The 18133-nt window shown below is 47.0% G+C and overlaps 1 protein-coding gene across 8 annotated transcripts in view; it reads left to right on the forward strand.

Annotated features, from left to right (window-relative positions):
* Positions 1-18133, forward strand: part of LOC141958827 (proline-rich protein 5-like) — a 213013-nt gene that overhangs the window by 24620 nt on the left and 170260 nt on the right. For 5 of the 8 annotated variants that reach the window (XM_074901753.1, XM_074901755.1, XM_074901751.1 and 2 more), the window contains one exon: positions 13752-13865. In XM_074901753.1, coding sequence (XP_074757854.1) covers positions 13762-13865 — 104 coding nt within the window. In that variant the 5' untranslated portion in view covers positions 13752-13761. Of the gene's footprint in view, positions 1-10630; positions 10924-13383; positions 13866-18133 lie in introns of those variants that run through there. The other 3 variants (XM_074901746.1, XM_074901750.1, XM_074901749.1) reach the window with 3 other exon arrangements.

The following is an 18133-nucleotide window of genomic DNA, read 5'->3' on the forward strand; positions in this document are numbered from 1 at the left end:
TTCAGCTCCCACCGAGGCCTTGTGCAGTAATCCAGTGCAAGGCTGTGACCTACAGCAGAGTTTAGCTCAGTCTTTAAACTCGACACAGATGTTTAAAAGGGAGAGAAATAATTTTTACTGGTGCTGCACTTTTGTCCCCCCAAGGATTTTCAGGGTGTTGTTACCACTCCTGCCAGTCTGCGCTCCCTGAGAAGCGCGTTAGCAGCACCGGTGGCGAGGGGGGTATTTGACAGCTCCCCGGTGTACAAGGGGAACCTGGCAGTCCCAGGTCGGGAAGAGTGCGGGTAGAGGCATCGCTCTTCTCCTTATAAGCGATTCCTCTGGAAAAGCTGAGGGAAGAATCTGGGTATAACTCAGTCGGGAAATCCCTGCTACCTCTGCCCCTGTTATTTCAAGCACACCCAGAATATTTCTGCTCCTGAAGATTACAACCTTTTCTAAAACAAATACTCATATCTGCTGTTAACTACGTTAGCAGCCTACCAACTAATCTGTTACCAAACATCAGTTCTGTCAGCAGCAGCTCCACACACAGCTGCTGGGAGGATTCAGCCATTGCCAGCAGAGTTAAAAGCCGCTGTAATGCTTCACTGAAATATTTTGAAAAGCTCACTGTGATCACTCCATCTTTTTGTTCGTTGTTAAACTTTTTATTCTTGGTATTCTAAATAACTGCCCCTCAGAGTAAATGCAGAGACATGTGCATGCCTTCTGTTTCTAGCAGAGCATTTGCAAATTCTCTCACCGTAAACTGTTTATAGATGACTGTGTAATCTGTGACCTTACTATGATGGGCAGTCAGATCAGAGTTCCCACCACACAAGGAGACATTATTATGTCTTGAGCAACTTAGCACCAGCCTGACAGAGTGTTTGCGGGCTGGAAATACCAGTGCCTACAAAAAACCACTGCCTGCCTGCTGCCAACCCAGCGTTTTATAACCACTTGAGGTTTTTTCATTGCAAAAGTCATAACTTCACACTTACTGGCAATATAATAGATTTTAAGTGATGCTTATGGATTTAAGTGCAGCATTCTATTCAAATTTTATATTCCAACAGTGTGCATGTTTTCACAGTTAGATTTGTTTTTTGCTCTTTGTTGTGGTATGACATAATTTAAAGGTTTTAGGAGTCTGGTCCTACTGTAACAGGGACCACAGAAAACACGTATGGAAGGTTTCAGGCCCCCGTTAGTTTGCATCTGTGGGCCATGGCCTTTGCCAAACGGTTGGATATAGGTTTTACTTTCTGGATGTGTAGAGTCCCATATTACTCCATGAAAATGTCACAGGTTTCAAATCCAGCACATGAAGAAGCCTTGGCATGGCCGGAGCCTAATCAGAAACAGCAAGGTAACGTGTTTGCTGAGCTCACGAGGAGACAGGAGAGTGTTGAGGTAATAAAGGACATCAGCAATACTTGCTGTGTCACAGCTGATAAGCACTCAATCTTTTCATAATTAGTATTATGAGAAGTTCCTGGTAAAGTTTGAACTCCTGGTTTGCTCCCTTTTTTCTCCTCCTCCAATATGAAGAGGAGAAGCTGACAGTGGTTTTATTTATTGTTCAATTCTCCTTGTCCACTGCTGGAGCAGGTGTCACTCTCAGTTCAACTATTCCCTAAAATTTCAGCCGATTCTCTAGACAGAAGATGCTCTTAACCAGCAAATCCCATTTGCCTTTCTGTTGAGGCTATCCTGCAAAAGCTGCAAACTTTGCCCTTTTCTCTCAATCCTGCAATGCAGACTCTCCTAGAAATACTCTTAATTTAGTATCTCCCTACTTGAAATACCAGCTGAGCTTGTAAGCCAAAGACATCTCCCAAAGGCCTCCTCATCTAGGGTCAGAGCATGTACTTGAGGAAGTGAAACGTTCATTAGTTGGATGCCAGATTATTTACACTTGTGTCATGATCAATCAGGCAGTAAGAGGCTGAGGATGACATTCATCTCATCTAATTTTAGGTATTTGTGTCTTGGAATACCATATCCGTATCCGAACTACTCACATTATGTTCTCGTTATGGTCTGTGGAGAGAACAGGCACGTCCCCAGCAGGACATTCCTGTCCAGGCTTAAAAACCCTTTATAGGATGCACTCTGGATGTGCCCAGTTTTCACCAGCAACTCCAGAATGAGGTCTGGATTTTCCTGCACATCTCTACTTGTGAGAAGTACATACCCGACTCCTGATGTCCGTTACCCCATTTCCCAGCAGCTAGTGCTGAATGAGCTTAAAAAATGGAAGGCCGAGCTACAGGGACCCGGACTGAGGAGTGTCTTAATAGCACCTTGCAGTTCTGACCTCCCAGCTTACTGTGCTGCTGTCACTGCAGTCGTGTCTTGCCTCTCTTCACAGTTCTCAGGGAGAATTTAGTCAAAAAGTAGGAATTCGTTAAAATGTTACACCCAGTTTTCTTCCTGTTTCTTATTTACCATCTCAGTAAAATACAGGCAGTAGTAAAGTGTAGATAAAAGTATTCTGTCTATTGGTCTGCCTATCTGTATGTAAAATAACTATCAACTATATAACAGCTGAAGTCTTACATTTATTACATTTAATTTTCCTATAAGTAAAGGAAGGTGAAAATAGAATCTTTCATTCCTCTCTCTTCCCCAACTTTACACAAATGTGAACAACTTTCATAGAGCTGAGCAAAGGAGGAGTCACCTCACTGAGGTTTGAATTATCTTCCAAAAGTTAAATAATGAGCATTACTGAAATAAGGCCTTAAAAAATCATATACCAGGCACCAAAAAATCATGATGTGGGCTTGAAAATGGATTATTTTTTACTTCTTTATAACTTGTGTTCTGCTTTTGAACTGAAATGGGACTGTTTCAGCACCTGATGTTGAAGACTAGATCGCATTTCTTGATAAAGTACTAACAAAAGTGTGTAGATAAATGCAAGTGGGTCCTGGTCACATTTTCATGAAACCTCCTAACTAGGACTTTACAAAGTATCTCATAATTTTGGATGCATTTGGGGTTGGCCCTCTCAGAGGGAGTAATTGTTATGCAGTATTAAGGACTCAGGCTTTAAAAATCAAATCTCCTATACTTTTTTTTTTAACACTACTAGCTACCAACAGTAGAGTTGGAAAGCCTTTTGACTTTAAAAAAAAAAAAAAAGCTTCAAAACATTTGAACCAAGATGATTTTCTGTTAAAAGCATAGGTAGGAAACAATACACTACAGTAAATGAACAGTGACAATTTTTATTTTATTCCGGTAGAATAAGTTTAGATGCATTTACGTTTCATGTAACACACTAAATTCTTGTACTAAAACTAAGGAAACCCAAATGGAGTCAATGAACCAAAAAAATGGATTAAAAAACCTGTTTATGCCAGTCTGAGTCAAAAGTTGAGTTCTGGATGCTCTCCTTCCTCAGAGTGGATCCAGAAGTTTCTGTTGGAGCCAATCTCTAAACGAGATGACTAATAAAAATAACATCATAACACACATCTCCTTTTTAACACACAGGGTATTAGCTGAGGGCCAGGATTGGTTTAGATTTGTTTTATGTATGAAGTGATTCAGCTCTCCCTTCCCTGTCCTCCTCCCTGTCCAGCCAAATCTTTGTGCTGGTTCCTACTGCTGCATAGCCAAATATCGCAGAAAGGAAGATGGCTGCTTTTTTTTTTTTTACCAAAAAGGTCTAAAGTTTTGGTTTACTTCCCCCCCCCCCCGTGTTCATCAGTCAAACTGAACAGACAACTTAAAAATTGATGGAAACAAATGGCATCCAAAGTGCCATGGTGCATTTTATAATGGCATCCAACTGTGATTACAGTCCCACAGAGAATACATTTTTGCATTTTCTTTTCTTTTGGTGATTCACTCTCTAGAAGGGATTCACCCCTTTTAGGAGAGGGAGAATTCACTGGTTTCATGACCTTTTATTTCTGCAGTAGAAATGGGTGAACTCACTTGAAATAAATACAAACCAAGCCAAAACATTACATAGGACAAAATTAATTCCAAATCTGACCTTTCTGAGTCTTAACAGGAAAGGAAAGAAAAGGAAAGGTTGCATGTTTCTATCTTTTGACTGATGCCCTACAATTTGCAAGCACCAAAATATCACGGCAGGGACAAAAGCTTTATGGATGTGTGTCCTGGTGAAAAGCAGCTGAATGGCAAAGCTGGAAGACTCGCAGTGCCACGGCTGCTACCCTTTTCGTGCCATCTGGAAAGCCAAAAGATGGACATCTTCCATTAAAAAAATCTCCCCATGACAGAAAAGGGGTTGATTTATAAACGGTTGTGGGAGTAGAGCAGTTTCAGTCACGGGGCTGCCGGCCTCGCCGTCAGGCAGCGGGGTCGCAGCGGGCCGCCCCGGCTGCCATTTTGTGTGGACTCCCCGGAACCAGTGTGAGGTTCATGGTTGGACTGGATGATTTTCGAGGTCTTTTCCAACCGAGATGATTCTGGGATTGTGAGCCCAGCGCAGGCGCCTGGCCAGCCCCGGGGCACTGCGATGGCAGCACGCCCTGCCTGCCGCCAGCATCGGGGCGAGGGGCCATGGCCTCTGGCGAGCAGTAATAAAATGGCTCCTTGGCAGCTTCTCCTCAGGCTGGGCAGCGGTAACACGCATCCCATCCGCAGGAAGCCGTTACAAGTCGCGAGAGGGTCTGTCAAAAATTTAAAATCTGGTTAAAAGCAGCATGCCTGGGAGCATGCCTTTGCAGGTGGTTTGGTGTGGTGTTTATTGGGGGGGGTTGTGGTTTATGGGGCTGTTTTCAGAGCTTCCTCCCCACGCACAATGCTGGGAGCGCTCGGCGCTCGGCCTGCGCTGCTGAGGGGGACACACAGGCCCAGCCTGGCCGCCCTCCCGGATGTCCTCTTCACCTTCAGGTTTTCAGGGTGAAACCTGGCACGTTGCTCAGATGGGTTTGAAATTTTTTTAAAAAAAAAAAAAAAAGCTAGGCTGACACAAATGGGTTTGTCAGATATTAAGAGTCAGGGTGAGCAAAGGCTGCAGTTTCTTCACAAGGCTGAGCTTCATCCATGCTCCTGTGATCCTCCCCTCAGCGATCGCCCTGTCTCACTGCTGAAAATGTCAAGTTGCTGATGTTTGGTACCAACCTGTTTATAAAGAACAAAGTATTGTAAAAGGATTCTAGACAGATTTGAGTGTGGAGCTCACCACAGTCCAGGCCTCCCTGCTTATGAGAGGTTTTCAGTTGATTTTTCCCAATGATGTTCCCAAGATGGAGTATGCTCCGGAGGAAGCAGTTTAAGCAAGTGCTGCCTGCAAAGCCTGGGACTACCCGGCCTACAACTTTCTGTATGAAGGAACTGTGCAGCCTAGAAACACACCCCAGGGCTTTTGGTACCAGGGTCGCAGTGATCCCAGAGCATCTGGGAGCCTTGATTGAGCCAAGTCCTTCAACCTTTCTGCTTCGGAGTGGGGGAGCTCAGTCTTCACGGGCTTTCAAACTGCTGGCCCTAGAGCAGCAAGCCTGAAAGACCCTGGATGGCTTGTGGCTCCAGATGTCGTGAAGCCTAAAACCTTTGTGGTCCTAGCAGGGAGGGGGGGGGAAAAGGAATTTAAATTTTCCATACATTTAAAGAATTTGAACTATTTTGCGATGGAAAGTTAATTAATATAGCCTGAGTTTGGAGAACAGATCATTGGAAATGACTAAAGGAAGCCTGGTGAGTAAGATAGCTGGAAGAGCAGGACTCATCAGGAAGGATAGGAAAGATATCACAAAGCTGCTGAAGGTGCACAAACCTCCCGAATGACACCTCTGTTCTTCCACCACGTCGCTTAGCAGCTTGAAGAGGCTGGTGTTCATGCTGGCTTTAGGGAGAGAGGAGTACCTCAACTAGTTATCTAGTGGTTGCTACCTTGTGAGAAAAGAAAAATGTTTTCTGGAAGGAAATGTACTTTGCCTTACCTCCTTGATAACAAGGCATTTCTTCCAGATGATAACTCAGTGATGTCATGTTGATGTCTGACTGAAGATTGAGACTGGCTAATGAGCTGGAGAGCGAAAGGATTTTTTCCAAATCTTGCCATGGAGTCTAAAAAATTCCAGCACTCTGCCCTTTGAGATCACTTATTTCCCAGAGCATCCTGAAAAAACGCTGACATGATACACACTGGGAGGGCAGTGCTGGACCTGCTGACCTGGTGAAGTGAAGATTTAAAGGTACGAGTGTAAAATAATCTGTGTGACAAAGGCCTTTTTTACTCTTGCTGTTTCCACTGCCCGGTATCTCGGTCTGCAGGGACTGTCTCAGCATGTGAGTATGAAAAGATGGCAAAAGGTCCCCATTTTTTAATTTGTAATGAAAGCTCACTATGCGGAAGGCTACGGAGTCCCCCTGCATAGCTAGATGCAGCCATTTTGAATTATCTTTAAAAGCTGTCTGGCGATTTTTTTCCATTCAGGAAAATATCCTTGTGATGCCAAGGGAGAATGATAAATTTTCTGAAAGAATTCATTTGTATTGAAGGCCAGGCTTTTGTGACTTTTACAGGACTGCAGGATTTGTTCCTGAGAGCTGTAGTGCTGTTTGAGGAACAGCAGTGTGGTACCATCAGAGTCAAAGATCCCCCAGGTTTGCAGAGCTGTGTCTTGCGTTGCTTGGTGCTGAAGTGACCTCCCTGACTTACGCACAGGAGGTGGCAGTAATCTCAAGGCATAGTTGGTGTTTCCAGCCGTGCTCACGTTCTCTCAGAGTATCTCACCAGTGATATCGTGGCTTTGAGTATAAAACCAGGGTATCGCTCATAACTAACAGCTGGCCACCGGTGCAGTTTATTAGAAACTCAGCTAGTTGCCGAAGTGGGTTCTTTGTCTTGGTGACCTTCCAAGGCAATCAGAGCCTTCTTGGAAGACCTTGAATCAGAAATGTTTGGATATAAGAAAAATAGCACTGCGCAGCACACCATTCTGCTCTCCCAGGGTTCACAGATTTGGAAGGCGCTGTACCATATATAACTGTAGGAGACAGCACTGAGATACTGTAGCTGCTGCATCAAGGTCATGGTGTTCTGGGATCCAATTAAAATTATGCAAGATAGGCAATTTAGGAAAGACTTCACATAGAGCTCAGGAAAGAATAAAAAATCATACGCGTTACGAGCTCAGTTACTTTGTAAGATTAATTTTCGACTATCTCATGATCTTGTAATAAGACCATGAATTATTTTAAATGTTTGATTTGCTTATTGATCAGAACTCTTGAGACCTTACTTTCTAAATCACAGTTACAGGTTTGACTTCCACTTAACAGCAAAGCTGTGGGCTTGCCTTGGAGTATACGCTGGCTGCAGTGGGTTGGGAATTCAGTGGATGGGCGACAGTGAAACCTGGAACAGGCACGTCCGATGCTTCCCTGGAGGTGACATGAATGGAAGGTGGCAGTGCCATAGGTCCTGTGGTCCAGGGCGTTGATCCTCACCTCCTCCAACACAACCGTCGTGCTTATTCAGATCACTGCACTATCTTTCATTCCCAGAAACTCTAAAGAGATAATGAGGAATGATACTGCAAGCTAGGGGAGTTGCCATCTATCTGATGGAAAGCTTGATATTTTGGATGGGGGTGTAACAGGCTTATTCTTATCCCGGTTCTCTCCTAATTCCTATCTGCTGAAGGACAGAGATAAAAGATTTAGCTATCTGCTGTATTTTAAGAACTGCTTATATTGTTACGCTCTAAACTAAAATCTGCTGCTGGCAAAGGGGACGGGATTTCATGGATGCTTTGAGCAAAGGTTTCCTTACAGGTATTGCTAGATTTACGACCTGTGTTAGGTTATGCTGGTGACTGGGGACTTATTCTGAGCTCAGGGCCCTGTTTTGCCTGCTGGAGTACAAACACCAAGTGAAAAGGGTAAAGAAGAGCTCACAGTCCAAACAGGCAAGACGAAGACTTGTTTCCCCTAGAGCCAGACAAAGAGTGGTTTGCAAACGCTGTGTTAATACCAGCGGTTTGGTCTCTTTTTTTTTTCTTTTTCCTTTTCCCTTTTTTATTTAAAAACGTTGCCTGAGGAAGAATTAGCTAACCAAGAAAGGCAAAAAAGGAGAGGGAGCAAAGCAGCAAAGGGTGACAGAGAAGCAGGAAGGGAGCAAGGTGGGGAGACTGAGAAGCTGAGTCAGTGACCAGATGAGAAACGTCCAGCAGAAAACCGTGAAAAGAAACGAGATGTGGATGGTTGCTGCAGCCCGGCTGGTCCTTTGCTCAGACACAGGTCTTGCTCTCCTGCTGGGAAAGTCTCCTGGGCACATTCCCGCGGCGCTGCCTCCCACCGAACGGCTCTGGGAGGGGAAGGTGCAGGAAATTGGCCCCTGTGATTATGGGTGGCCTCGTGGGGTGCAAGGCACTGCAGCAGCCCACGAGGGTGCAGCGAGTCGGGGCTGGAGCTTTGTAGGACAGGCTGCACGGGCAGGTGGTGGTGCAGAAATGGTGAGGGGGGGCAGAGCATCCCTTCCTGGCAGTAGTGAAAGGACTCTTCTTAGATGTCACCTTCTGCTTGCTTAGGAAGGGAGATACTTGTATCTTGAGTGTTTCTTCTTTTTCACCGCACAAAAGACAGCCCCCCCTGTGTGAGCTGAAGGAGCAGAAAGCCCAGCTCTGCCTAAAGGGAGACAGCTGTGGTCATTGGGGAGCAACTGGTCACAGAAGTACAGGAGTAGACTGGAGGTGCTTCAGAGGTTGGGGACATGGCCCAGGGAGCCCAGGTCCCCTCCTATAAATCAGTGCTTGGCTGTTGTGAGAGCAGAAATAAAGCAAAGGAGTAGCAGAACGATGCCTGTCCCGTGAGCAGGCTCAATAAAGGACAGGCAGAAACTGTCCTTGAGAGTGCCTTTATCTCAAGGTTGCAGAGAGTCAGTGGGATGGAGGGGGAAGGCTGTAAAATAGCGCCTGTTTGGTTTCATACTTTCTGTGTTCTCTTTATTCTTTGTTTTCTGATGATAAAAGAGCTTTATGTGGATATTGTAGCAGAACTGTCGAGTCATAAGGTTTGCAACTTCATTTCCCACCCCCCTCGCTCTTTTTATTTTTTTTCCCGATGGTCACATCTCCCTTTCCGCCTTGCCCCTCTGCTGGCGCAGCAGGACGTGCTGTGCCTTTAAGAAGTGTGGTTTTTCAGAAGACTAATTCCTCAGCTTTGGCATGTGTTGAGGCATGCCCTAAGTTTTGTGGTGTGGTTTATGGAAAAACTAAAGTGCATTTGTCTAGGGAGGTTTTTAACTCCTTTCTGCCATCACTTCACCTCTTTGTTCTCCGTTTGCAGAGCGTGCATTTCCAGAGGGATTTCTGCTCCCTTCTCCAAAAGAGGAGGGGAGATAAAGTGAAGCAGTGGGTTTGTTGTTTGTTTGGTTGTTTTTTTTCCCCCAATTAATTTTTTTATTTATTGACTTGGGCTTTGCACGGCAAAGCTCTGGTGGATAAAGCTGAGGTAGCAAATTCTCTTGCTGATGACATCCTCCCACTGGCACCGGTATCGCTGCAGCGTTAACCTGCCGGTACAGTAGCAGAGCGGTGTAGCCAGAGACACGTTGACCCGTAGCAGTCACAGTGTTGGCAGCTTTAGCATGAATTTCATATACTGTGAATTTCTTCATGCTCCCATTCATGAATGTTACTCTTTTCTTCCTTTCCCTTCTCATCATAGTCAAAGAGAAACTTGTAAGGAGATGATATGATTGTACTGTAAAAATGAACATAGCGTTACATGAATAAAACGGTGGAGGATTTTCTTTTATTTCTTTTCTCCTTTTTTTTTTTTTTTTAAGAAAATATCATTCTTTTGAAACAGAGTGTATTTTTTTTAGCATTTGCTAGGGGCTGCAGTGCAGTCTTTAAACCATGGCTCCCAGTGAGAATGTTGTTGCAGGCGTTACAGGCATACCAGGAGGTAACTACGGAGTTACCCTTGGTGATTATTTTAAAAGCCGTGTTTGCTACGAGGTCCTGGATCTGTATACCAGCGTTGTCTTGTAATAACAGCATAAATCCTCTTGGGCTGTCAGCCTATATTCGTGTACCTGTACGTTGTTTTAGGCCTCCAGATAGCAAGTCAGTCCAGGTGAGCAGAATCCCCCTATGTCTCCGGCACCGTGGCGGCTCCGGGACTCACTCTGCAGTCCCCCGCAGGACGTGGGCCCCACAGATGAAAGAACGGTTTCTAGTAGAGACAGGCCTGTTTTTATGAGGAGAGATGTTGGAAGGGAAGGGAGGGAGCAGGAGGTAGGGCTGGATGTGCCTTCCACACTGAGGTGCTTGTGTGGCTTTGATTAAATCACTTAACCTTTGAGCTGCAGGTTTCGTGTGAGTGAAATAGTGGCATTAGCACCGTGCGCGGCATGCTGGGATTAACTGAATTAACGTAACAGTACTTTACGGTCTCAGCTCTGTAAATGTGCTGAGCGCAGTTGTTCTGTTTAAGAAGCTTGTAGTGCTTGTTATTGAGCCTACGGGAGGGCCCCCGCCAATCCCCTGTCCTCCCCTCCCTCCCAATTAGTCCGGTCAGTGCTCTTATCCCTCTCCATGACCAATAGCGAGCAATCTCTGCCGCTTAGCCTCTCGATCTCCAAGCGGTGCTGTACTGCGACAGCTCTCCTCACGGGTGGCTCCGGAGGAGCGGCCGCACTGCCAGCCCCGGTGAGGAGCTCTGTCTTCTGCGCCACCCCGGGCCCGAGGCGTGCCCGGCTGCCCCGTCCCTGCAGCCACCCCTCGGTAGCGTGCTGGAACGGGAGGTTGAGGTCCTGGGATCTCTTGACGTCTCCACCACCTGGCCGTGAGGTTGCCTGGGCAAGTCATGTCACCTTTCTCTTCTTCCCTCTTCACGCCGAAGTGCGGATCGTAGCTTTTCCCTTCGTACCCAGGAGCTGCTCGGGTTGAATTAATGAATGCCGTGAAGTCAAGGATGTCCGTGGACGCACAGCACAATGTAAATGTGAAGTATCGCTCTGTAATTATGGGTGGAGGTAGCCCTTGTTGAGAATGATTTATTTTCTCATAAATCAACATTTGATTTGGTGAAATCATAGGAAAGAGGAAGAAGCATAGCAAAAACCTGTCCTGTTACCTCAGTCTGAAATTTTTCAGGAAGCTGGAAGGCTGCCTCTCCCATGTGTTTTGTGCATGCGTCGGCTCTGAATCTAGTACTGGTTACTGAGATTGATGGGGTGGCATAAAAATAGTCTGACTTCTATAGGTGTAATATTTCAACATACAGACAGAAAGAGCTCCTTTTTTTTTCTTTTTTTTCCTTCTCTTGGGATTCAGCGTTTTACGAGGAGGCAGAGTACTGCTTTTTGCAGCGTTGTCTGACGTATCCAAGGTTGACACAGCAGCTCCTTGGGTTCAGTCAATTAGCTAGTTGGGGATTTTAGGAAGAAAAGCAGATGAAACGGTATTATGTAGCTGCTGACATACTGACATCATCAAGGTACAGTTTATAAAGTCTCCAGCACTGCTGTGGGATCAGAGAGTTAAAAATTCCAAGGGTTTAATCCAGTATAATAACATTTTGCAAGGCCGATCAAATTCACAGCAAGTGAGAAGCAGAAAAGCAACTGAGCGAGGAGGAAAATGAAATTAGATGGAATTATGTGGCCACAGGTTTATCTTAACTAGTTGTTTCACTTAACAGGGTAGACGCACGTTCATGTGAGCCCTCAGCAGACGCTCACCCGGAGTTGGGCTCCCTTGCCCTCGCGGGCTGCGTTCTCCCCAGGAGCGGAGTGCCCTTCATCCGCTCTGAACAAAGCAGCGTGCTGCTGGATCTATTTTTGGTCGCTGATTTGTATGCTGTAGAAGCCGTCTCATTCCTTAGAATACAGCCATATATTGTTGTGTTTGTTTTCCTTTTGCTGCTGCGTACATAGTGGATTGTTGTTCGTTTGTTTGAAGGATTTAAACATCTGGAAGAGGCCAGGGATAGCGAAGTCTTTGTGTAGAGGTTAGAGGGGAGCTGCAGGTCCCTTCCGAAGTAAAACGTTACGTGGCATCTACAGCGATGCTCGTTCATATACTCGGGGGTTTTGGTGTGGGAAGGACAATCGATAGAACACTCGTGCAAGCAGCTGGATGAAACCGCTGCTGCTCAAACTAGCACAAGGTAAAAATGGATTTATTTCCCTAGGTGGTTCTGCAGCTGGTTCCCATGGAGGTAATAACCACATATAAATTTCGGAAGTAAGTACTTACATGCAATAAGCTTAGCTGAGTTTGGGTGAGTAGCGAGAGGAATCAGTTTTCACTGAAATGTGTCAGTAAACGATGCACGCAGGGCAGATCCTGCCGTGAGAGACTCAGTTCTCCTGTATTGCAGCTTTGCCATGTTAGTTGTACATGAACAAATTCAATTAGAGCCTGAATCTAGATAATAGGTTATCACAGATTGAAAGAGTAAGAGGAGAGGGGAGGAGGGAAGAAAGGGTCGGTTCTATGTTGCAGCCCCTTTCCCATGAGTGGAAGGTGACTCTGCCAGGAGCCCTCCCGCCTTTTACCCGACTATTTGCAGACCAGTGCCGTAGCAGCAGCTCGTACGCTCTGGCTCAGTCTATTGCAAACAATTCCTTTTCTGAGAAAGCTAATCGCTGTTTTGTTACATTACTTCCCAGCAGATGAGCCAGGTGCTCCTGAATTTAAACAGAACCACAAGTGAGTGACAGCGAGCTAAGCATGGGCTGGAGTCTTGTAGCAGCATATCCTTCAGCTCCAGTGCTGCAGTCAGAGAGAGAAAGATTTTTCCTTTGAAGATAAGACACCTGGGGCTTTTGTAGAAATTAAGTATGCCCCAAGTCGTGCAGCTGTTATCTCGATTTAAAAAAAAAAAAAAAGGCAGAGAAAGACAAAGCATCTGGCTCTTCTACGCACCACCAAAAATTCCTCAAAACGCTAAAAAGCCAAACCGAGCACTTTTCATCCCGCAGTTGTGTTGCTTGCGAATACTTTCCGTCTTGTGGCTTCCGTGACGCCCCGGCTCCCAGGTGAGGCGTGGGGCTGTGCTGTGTGCGTCGGGGCAGGGGCCGTGCGGGAGCGTGCGGATGTGTGTGCGTGAGCCAGGGAGCGCCCGTGTGCGGTGTCGTAACGTGGCAGGGCACGGGCAGTTATGAAACTTTCCAATAAAGTCTCAGTGCGTCAGTATTGGTTGCTTGGGTGTTTTTTGGTTTGGTGGTTTGTTTTTGGTTTTGTTGTTTTTTTGGTTTTTTTTTTCTGTCCGTTGCCCTCCAGTTTCATTTCCATTTATGAGGGCAGAGAGGGAGAGGTTGAGAAATGGTAGCAGACCCCCCCGGGGCACTGGGGGAGCCGAGCAGTTCCCACGACAGGTGGAACACGCCGCGGCGGCGGCGCTGAGCCAGAGTCCTGGGTTGCAGTGCCCGGGGACAGGGGGAGGGGAAGCCCTCGCGCTCGGGGCAGCTGCGGTTGCAAGGGGCCCCTTCAAAGTGCTGCAGCAGCAGCCAGAAGTTCCACTTTTTTTTTTTTTTTGAAAGGACTGGAGAAATTATTAACCACAGTTGATGACGTCAGAGTTGATCTGATTAAAGGTTTGTTTTCTTGCTGGCAGAGGTGTGCTCCGTAGAGACTGGTTCTCTCTTCTTTTTTTTTTAAGTTTCTTTTTTGAACAGCAAACGGAGGGAACTGCTCGCACTGCTGCCGCTGCTGCTGCCGCTGCTGCTGCTCCAGCTGCGTGTGTGTGTGTGTAAACAGGATGGTGTATCTGTAGCCGCCACGCGCAAACACACATTTGACCATGAGGACTCTTCGCAGGTTGAAGTTCATGAGTTCGCCCAGCCTCAGTGATCTGGGCAAGAGAGAGCAGGCAGCCTTGGATGAGCGGGGGACCCAGCAGCGACGGGCCTGCTCCAACGCTACCTGGAACAGGTAAGGTCTCGCACGATGTGCCGACTCCCCCGTAGCCTCTCCGCGCTCCCGCAGCCGGGATTAACGTGTGAGTAGCCGCCCCGTCGGCTCGCGGGCCGGGCTGCCTGGCTCCCAGCTGGGCAAGGGGACGGCCCGCATCGGGCTTCTGCGGGAGCATGTCACGCGTCTCCGAGCCCCGTGTGGAGTAAGAGACGGGAGCGGCTCTTTTCCCCTTGCTGTTCACCTTTCTCTGAAGGCTGAGAGCAAAGAGCCTTTTCCTGTAGGTGGCTTAGCCTGCTCTTCCCTGCAGGGACAAGGACTTATATCCCGTGGTCCAGCTACCAGAATATCTAGATATTCTCGTTTGAGGTTGATTTGGTTTATTAGTTTTTTTAAAAATTCTGTATACGCAACTACTAAAATACATTGTTTTATCTGCATAACTATATATACTGCTGCTGGTTGGTACAGATACAGCAAAGTCTACTCAGTTGACTCACATTAATACAAATATCTCTGTGTACGTGCACACGCAAGCATGCGCGCTTTGGGCAGGGAAAAATAAGCCCTGATTGTTTTCTTTATTGTGTTTACACATCTGAATTTTATTACAGTTTGACAAAAAAACCCAAACTAAAACCCCACACAAACATTTTGTTGAGAATGTGTCACTTGGCACATTCAGAATATTCAGAAAGCATCTTAATGACCGTTTGGTGAGACTTTAAAGATGAGTCTGAGTCTCTCAGTCGTTAGGAATTATATTCTTATGTTCTTTTTGAAAATGAAATGTCATCTCTTGGGTCACGGCTTGGAAAGCATCATTTGTAATGTTTTATAATTGTATGGCAGTACAGCTGGAGGAGGAAAAATACCAGTGAACTGTAGACACGTTTATGAAAGGTATTTGAGTTCTGAGCACAAAAAAAGAAAAAATATTTATAAAATCCCACATCATCTGTCCCTCTCACCACTCAATTTGTGGTTTCATGCCTGCATTATGAATTAGTTGTTTACTGCCGGCAGCACACCCAGCACTGAAACCGCACCGTTCACAAAAGAGACCGAGTTTCTGCTCAAATATTGTGCTGTTGGTGTGACGCGGGGTTGCCCCCGAGGTCTGGATGGTGGGGGTAATTAAAGGCTGGCTTGGACCACCTTGCCTTATGCCAGTTGGGGTTTCACTTGGCCAGTAGCCCCATGGGAAGCAGCAGGGAGTCAGATGCTCCTTGGTGTGAACCGAGGTGACAGAGTGCAATCCCCAGAGCCTTTGTGTGATGGTGTGCTGACAGCTTTTGTTGGCAGGGATTAGTGTTTCCAGGTCTTGCTTGTGGGGAGGGAGCTGTGGAGGCGGATGCGAGTGGAGAGCAGGTCAGGCACCGGCCTTGCTGGGCGGCGGGGAGCTCCAGGTGGAGGGGCTGCTGGTCCTCACGTCGGAGGGTTTTCCTCAGTGAGCTGGAGCAAGAGTTTATTTTTAATTTGGACAGGACAGCGCTCTGGCCAGAAGTGGTCGCCGATCAGCAGGCTGGACATCCCCACATCTCACCCAAACAATCAGCCAACTGTCCCGTCACCTGTTCCCGGAATAGGTGCCCGCTAGTCATCCTGCCACCACTTCTTTTGTGTAAGCTCAGGCCTAAACGTGCTCTCCTTTCCCCTGGGCGGGTAGTGCCGGGCCATCCCTGCCCTTTGGTGACCCGGCCTCTGAAGGGCTGGCAGGGGGCTGTCCTGCCGTGGGCATCGCCTGCCTGCACAAGGAGCTGCCCACAGCTCCGGCCAGTGCCGCAGACCGTGACCCCCCTGCACTGCCTGGGCAAGGGGAAGGCCTGCCCTTTCTTATTAATAGTGCAAGACTTTCTCCTGGGTGGAAGAGAGAGTGAGGGTAATTCTTCTTTCAGGCGCAAAAAGACTTGTATCCTCGCTGGAGCTTATCCTCAGGAAAGCCGGGGCTTAAATGATGTTGGATTAGTTATATTAAGAATTTATCCACTGTAGCTTCTGCCTATCACTGGTGGGTGCTCATCTTGGCATCAGTAACAGGGTCTGGTCTTTAGGGAGTCAGTGTTCGGCCCTCCTGGAGAGACCATAATGTCACAGTGGCAAACTGGGTGTCTCAACCTGGACTCCCCAAGAATCTCAGGTGGGTTTTGAAAATGTTGGGCCATAGTAGGGTTTTTATTTGTCCCCTGCAAAATGAAAACACCCCAACAGAGGACTAGCAGGCCATACGTTGTCTTATGGGGATATTCCTTCTAAATGGAAGGATTGCCTGGGCTGTTTGGTTCTGTGCCACATCGAGCTGGCTGATGGAGGAAGTGACGATGCCCCAGCAGAGCTCTTCCCTCTCACCAAGCCTGGCTGTTCTATATTTAAATGTCTGCCGGTTTCTTGCCTAATGTTAACAGCTGTGCCTGGGTGGGGCATGTGTGTATCTGCTTTTGAAAGAGGCTTTGAACCAAGTTCATCAAAACTGATGTGGGGAGAGTCAGAAGCACAACCCCAGAGCAGGCCCGGCCCCACACGAAACTGCCGGTCCCACGCTGGAGGTCCGAGGTGGAGCGAGGACGCTGCCTCGGCCCTGCCGGGGACCCCGCTGAAGCTGCATTTTTCTGGGGGGGGTTCTGCCAGGGAGCAGCTCTGTCACTTTTTCCTGATGAGGATGTGTGGCTCCCCTTCTGCAGCCGGCTTGCGTGTGGCTACAGCCTGGCTGCCCAGCCACGTCCCCCTTCGCCACCGCCACGCTGGCTCAGCCCTCAGACTTTAGACCGGAGGATTCCTGCTGCTTTCTTACACCAAGGGAGGGCAAACTGCAGGAGCTGGACCGCAGGGTGCAGGGTGCAGGCGGCACGTCACACTCAGTGCTACCAAGAAGGGTCTCTTCCTCCCTGATAAATTTTCTTCGCCTCCAAACTAATAAAATGCTGTAAAACTTCTCGACGCTGTTAAATCAAAGGGAAATCGCTGCCGAGCTGCTGTCTGCTGCTATGCAAATTAGACTTTATAGCACGGCTTTTTCTGAGCTTGCTTTCCCAGGAACCCCAAAAGATCTGTACATCAACACACCGGCAGTGCACGTTAACTAGCAACCAACAGCAACATAGTGGAACAATACAGTTTCGTTACAGCTCACAGAATTTGCATTGGATTAAAATAGCTTCGATTTTTTTCACTAGCATTGTCTTCAACTCCTTCCCCCCCCCCCCCTTTTTACTGCTTCAGGCGAAAAATGAGTGCTGAATGCTGACTAAACCCATTGGACTGAGAAACCCAGGGTTTTTAATCTGGAGCTTACAAGCTGGGGGGCAGGGGGGGGCCCTCTCAGGGCAAGTAAAATCCATCGTGAGGTTTTCATTCTGACTGAGCTAGCATGGGCTGCCTGATGAGGAGCTGGTGCTGAGTTGTGCTGGGGGAAAGCCTCTAGTCAAAGGCACTTAGATCCCCTTTGGTGTAAGAAAATGGGGAAAACGGACGGAAACATGAAGGAGATAGCAAAGGAAAGGGGAAGAAAACACAGATGAGATGCCTGGGACATTAGTGAGACCATCAGTAAATCCAAGGAGATGTACGGAATCAGAAAGAGTTTTATGGTTTGGGCTAATTTTTACAGGGTTGTAATTAGCACAATAACTTGCCATAAAGTAATTTTTACAGTCATGGAAACCGTATTTCATCTTCTAATTAAAAATGAATGTTTTTTCAGATCAGAGAGGCTTTTCTAGTGGAGAAAACATTCCAGACCAGCGTATTTATCCACAACTTCTACTCGGATATTTTCTTTCTTCCAACATTTACTGTTTATATAGAAATATTTTGAAATATTTCTGCTTGTCTGAGGATCACCTTCTTGACCCTTTCTTTGGAGCTCTCTTGGGAGCATCTGGCCGTGTGCATGCTTGGGGGGCAGACAGAGCCGAGCTGTGGGGTGGGGAGGAGGGAACGGGGAGGGTGAAGGGGACTTCCCAGCAGGTCGAGCCACCACTGCACCGTGGAACATGTGCCAGCCTTGACTGCAGTAACAGAAAGTGGTGGTGGTGGAGAACTGCTGCTCCCCATAGCCCTCCAGACATATTTATACTTGCTTGAATGCAGGTATAATTGGAAGCCAAATTCTCCTTAGTTCTCCACTCCGTAGAGATATTAACTCTTAGTAACACCTCAGTGAAGTCCCTTCACCTGTCTGTCTCACCTTTTTTGCACGTAAGAACAATGTTTACAGTTGGTGAAGTTAGTGAACTAATGCCTCTCAGACTCTTTGAAGATTGAGTTTTGCAAACCAGCTTAATTTCACT

This window comes from Athene noctua, chromosome 3 (assembly GCF_965140245.1).
Source record: "Athene noctua chromosome 3, bAthNoc1.hap1.1, whole genome shotgun sequence".
In the NCBI taxonomy this organism is placed as follows: domain Eukaryota; kingdom Metazoa; phylum Chordata; class Aves; order Strigiformes; family Strigidae; genus Athene; species Athene noctua.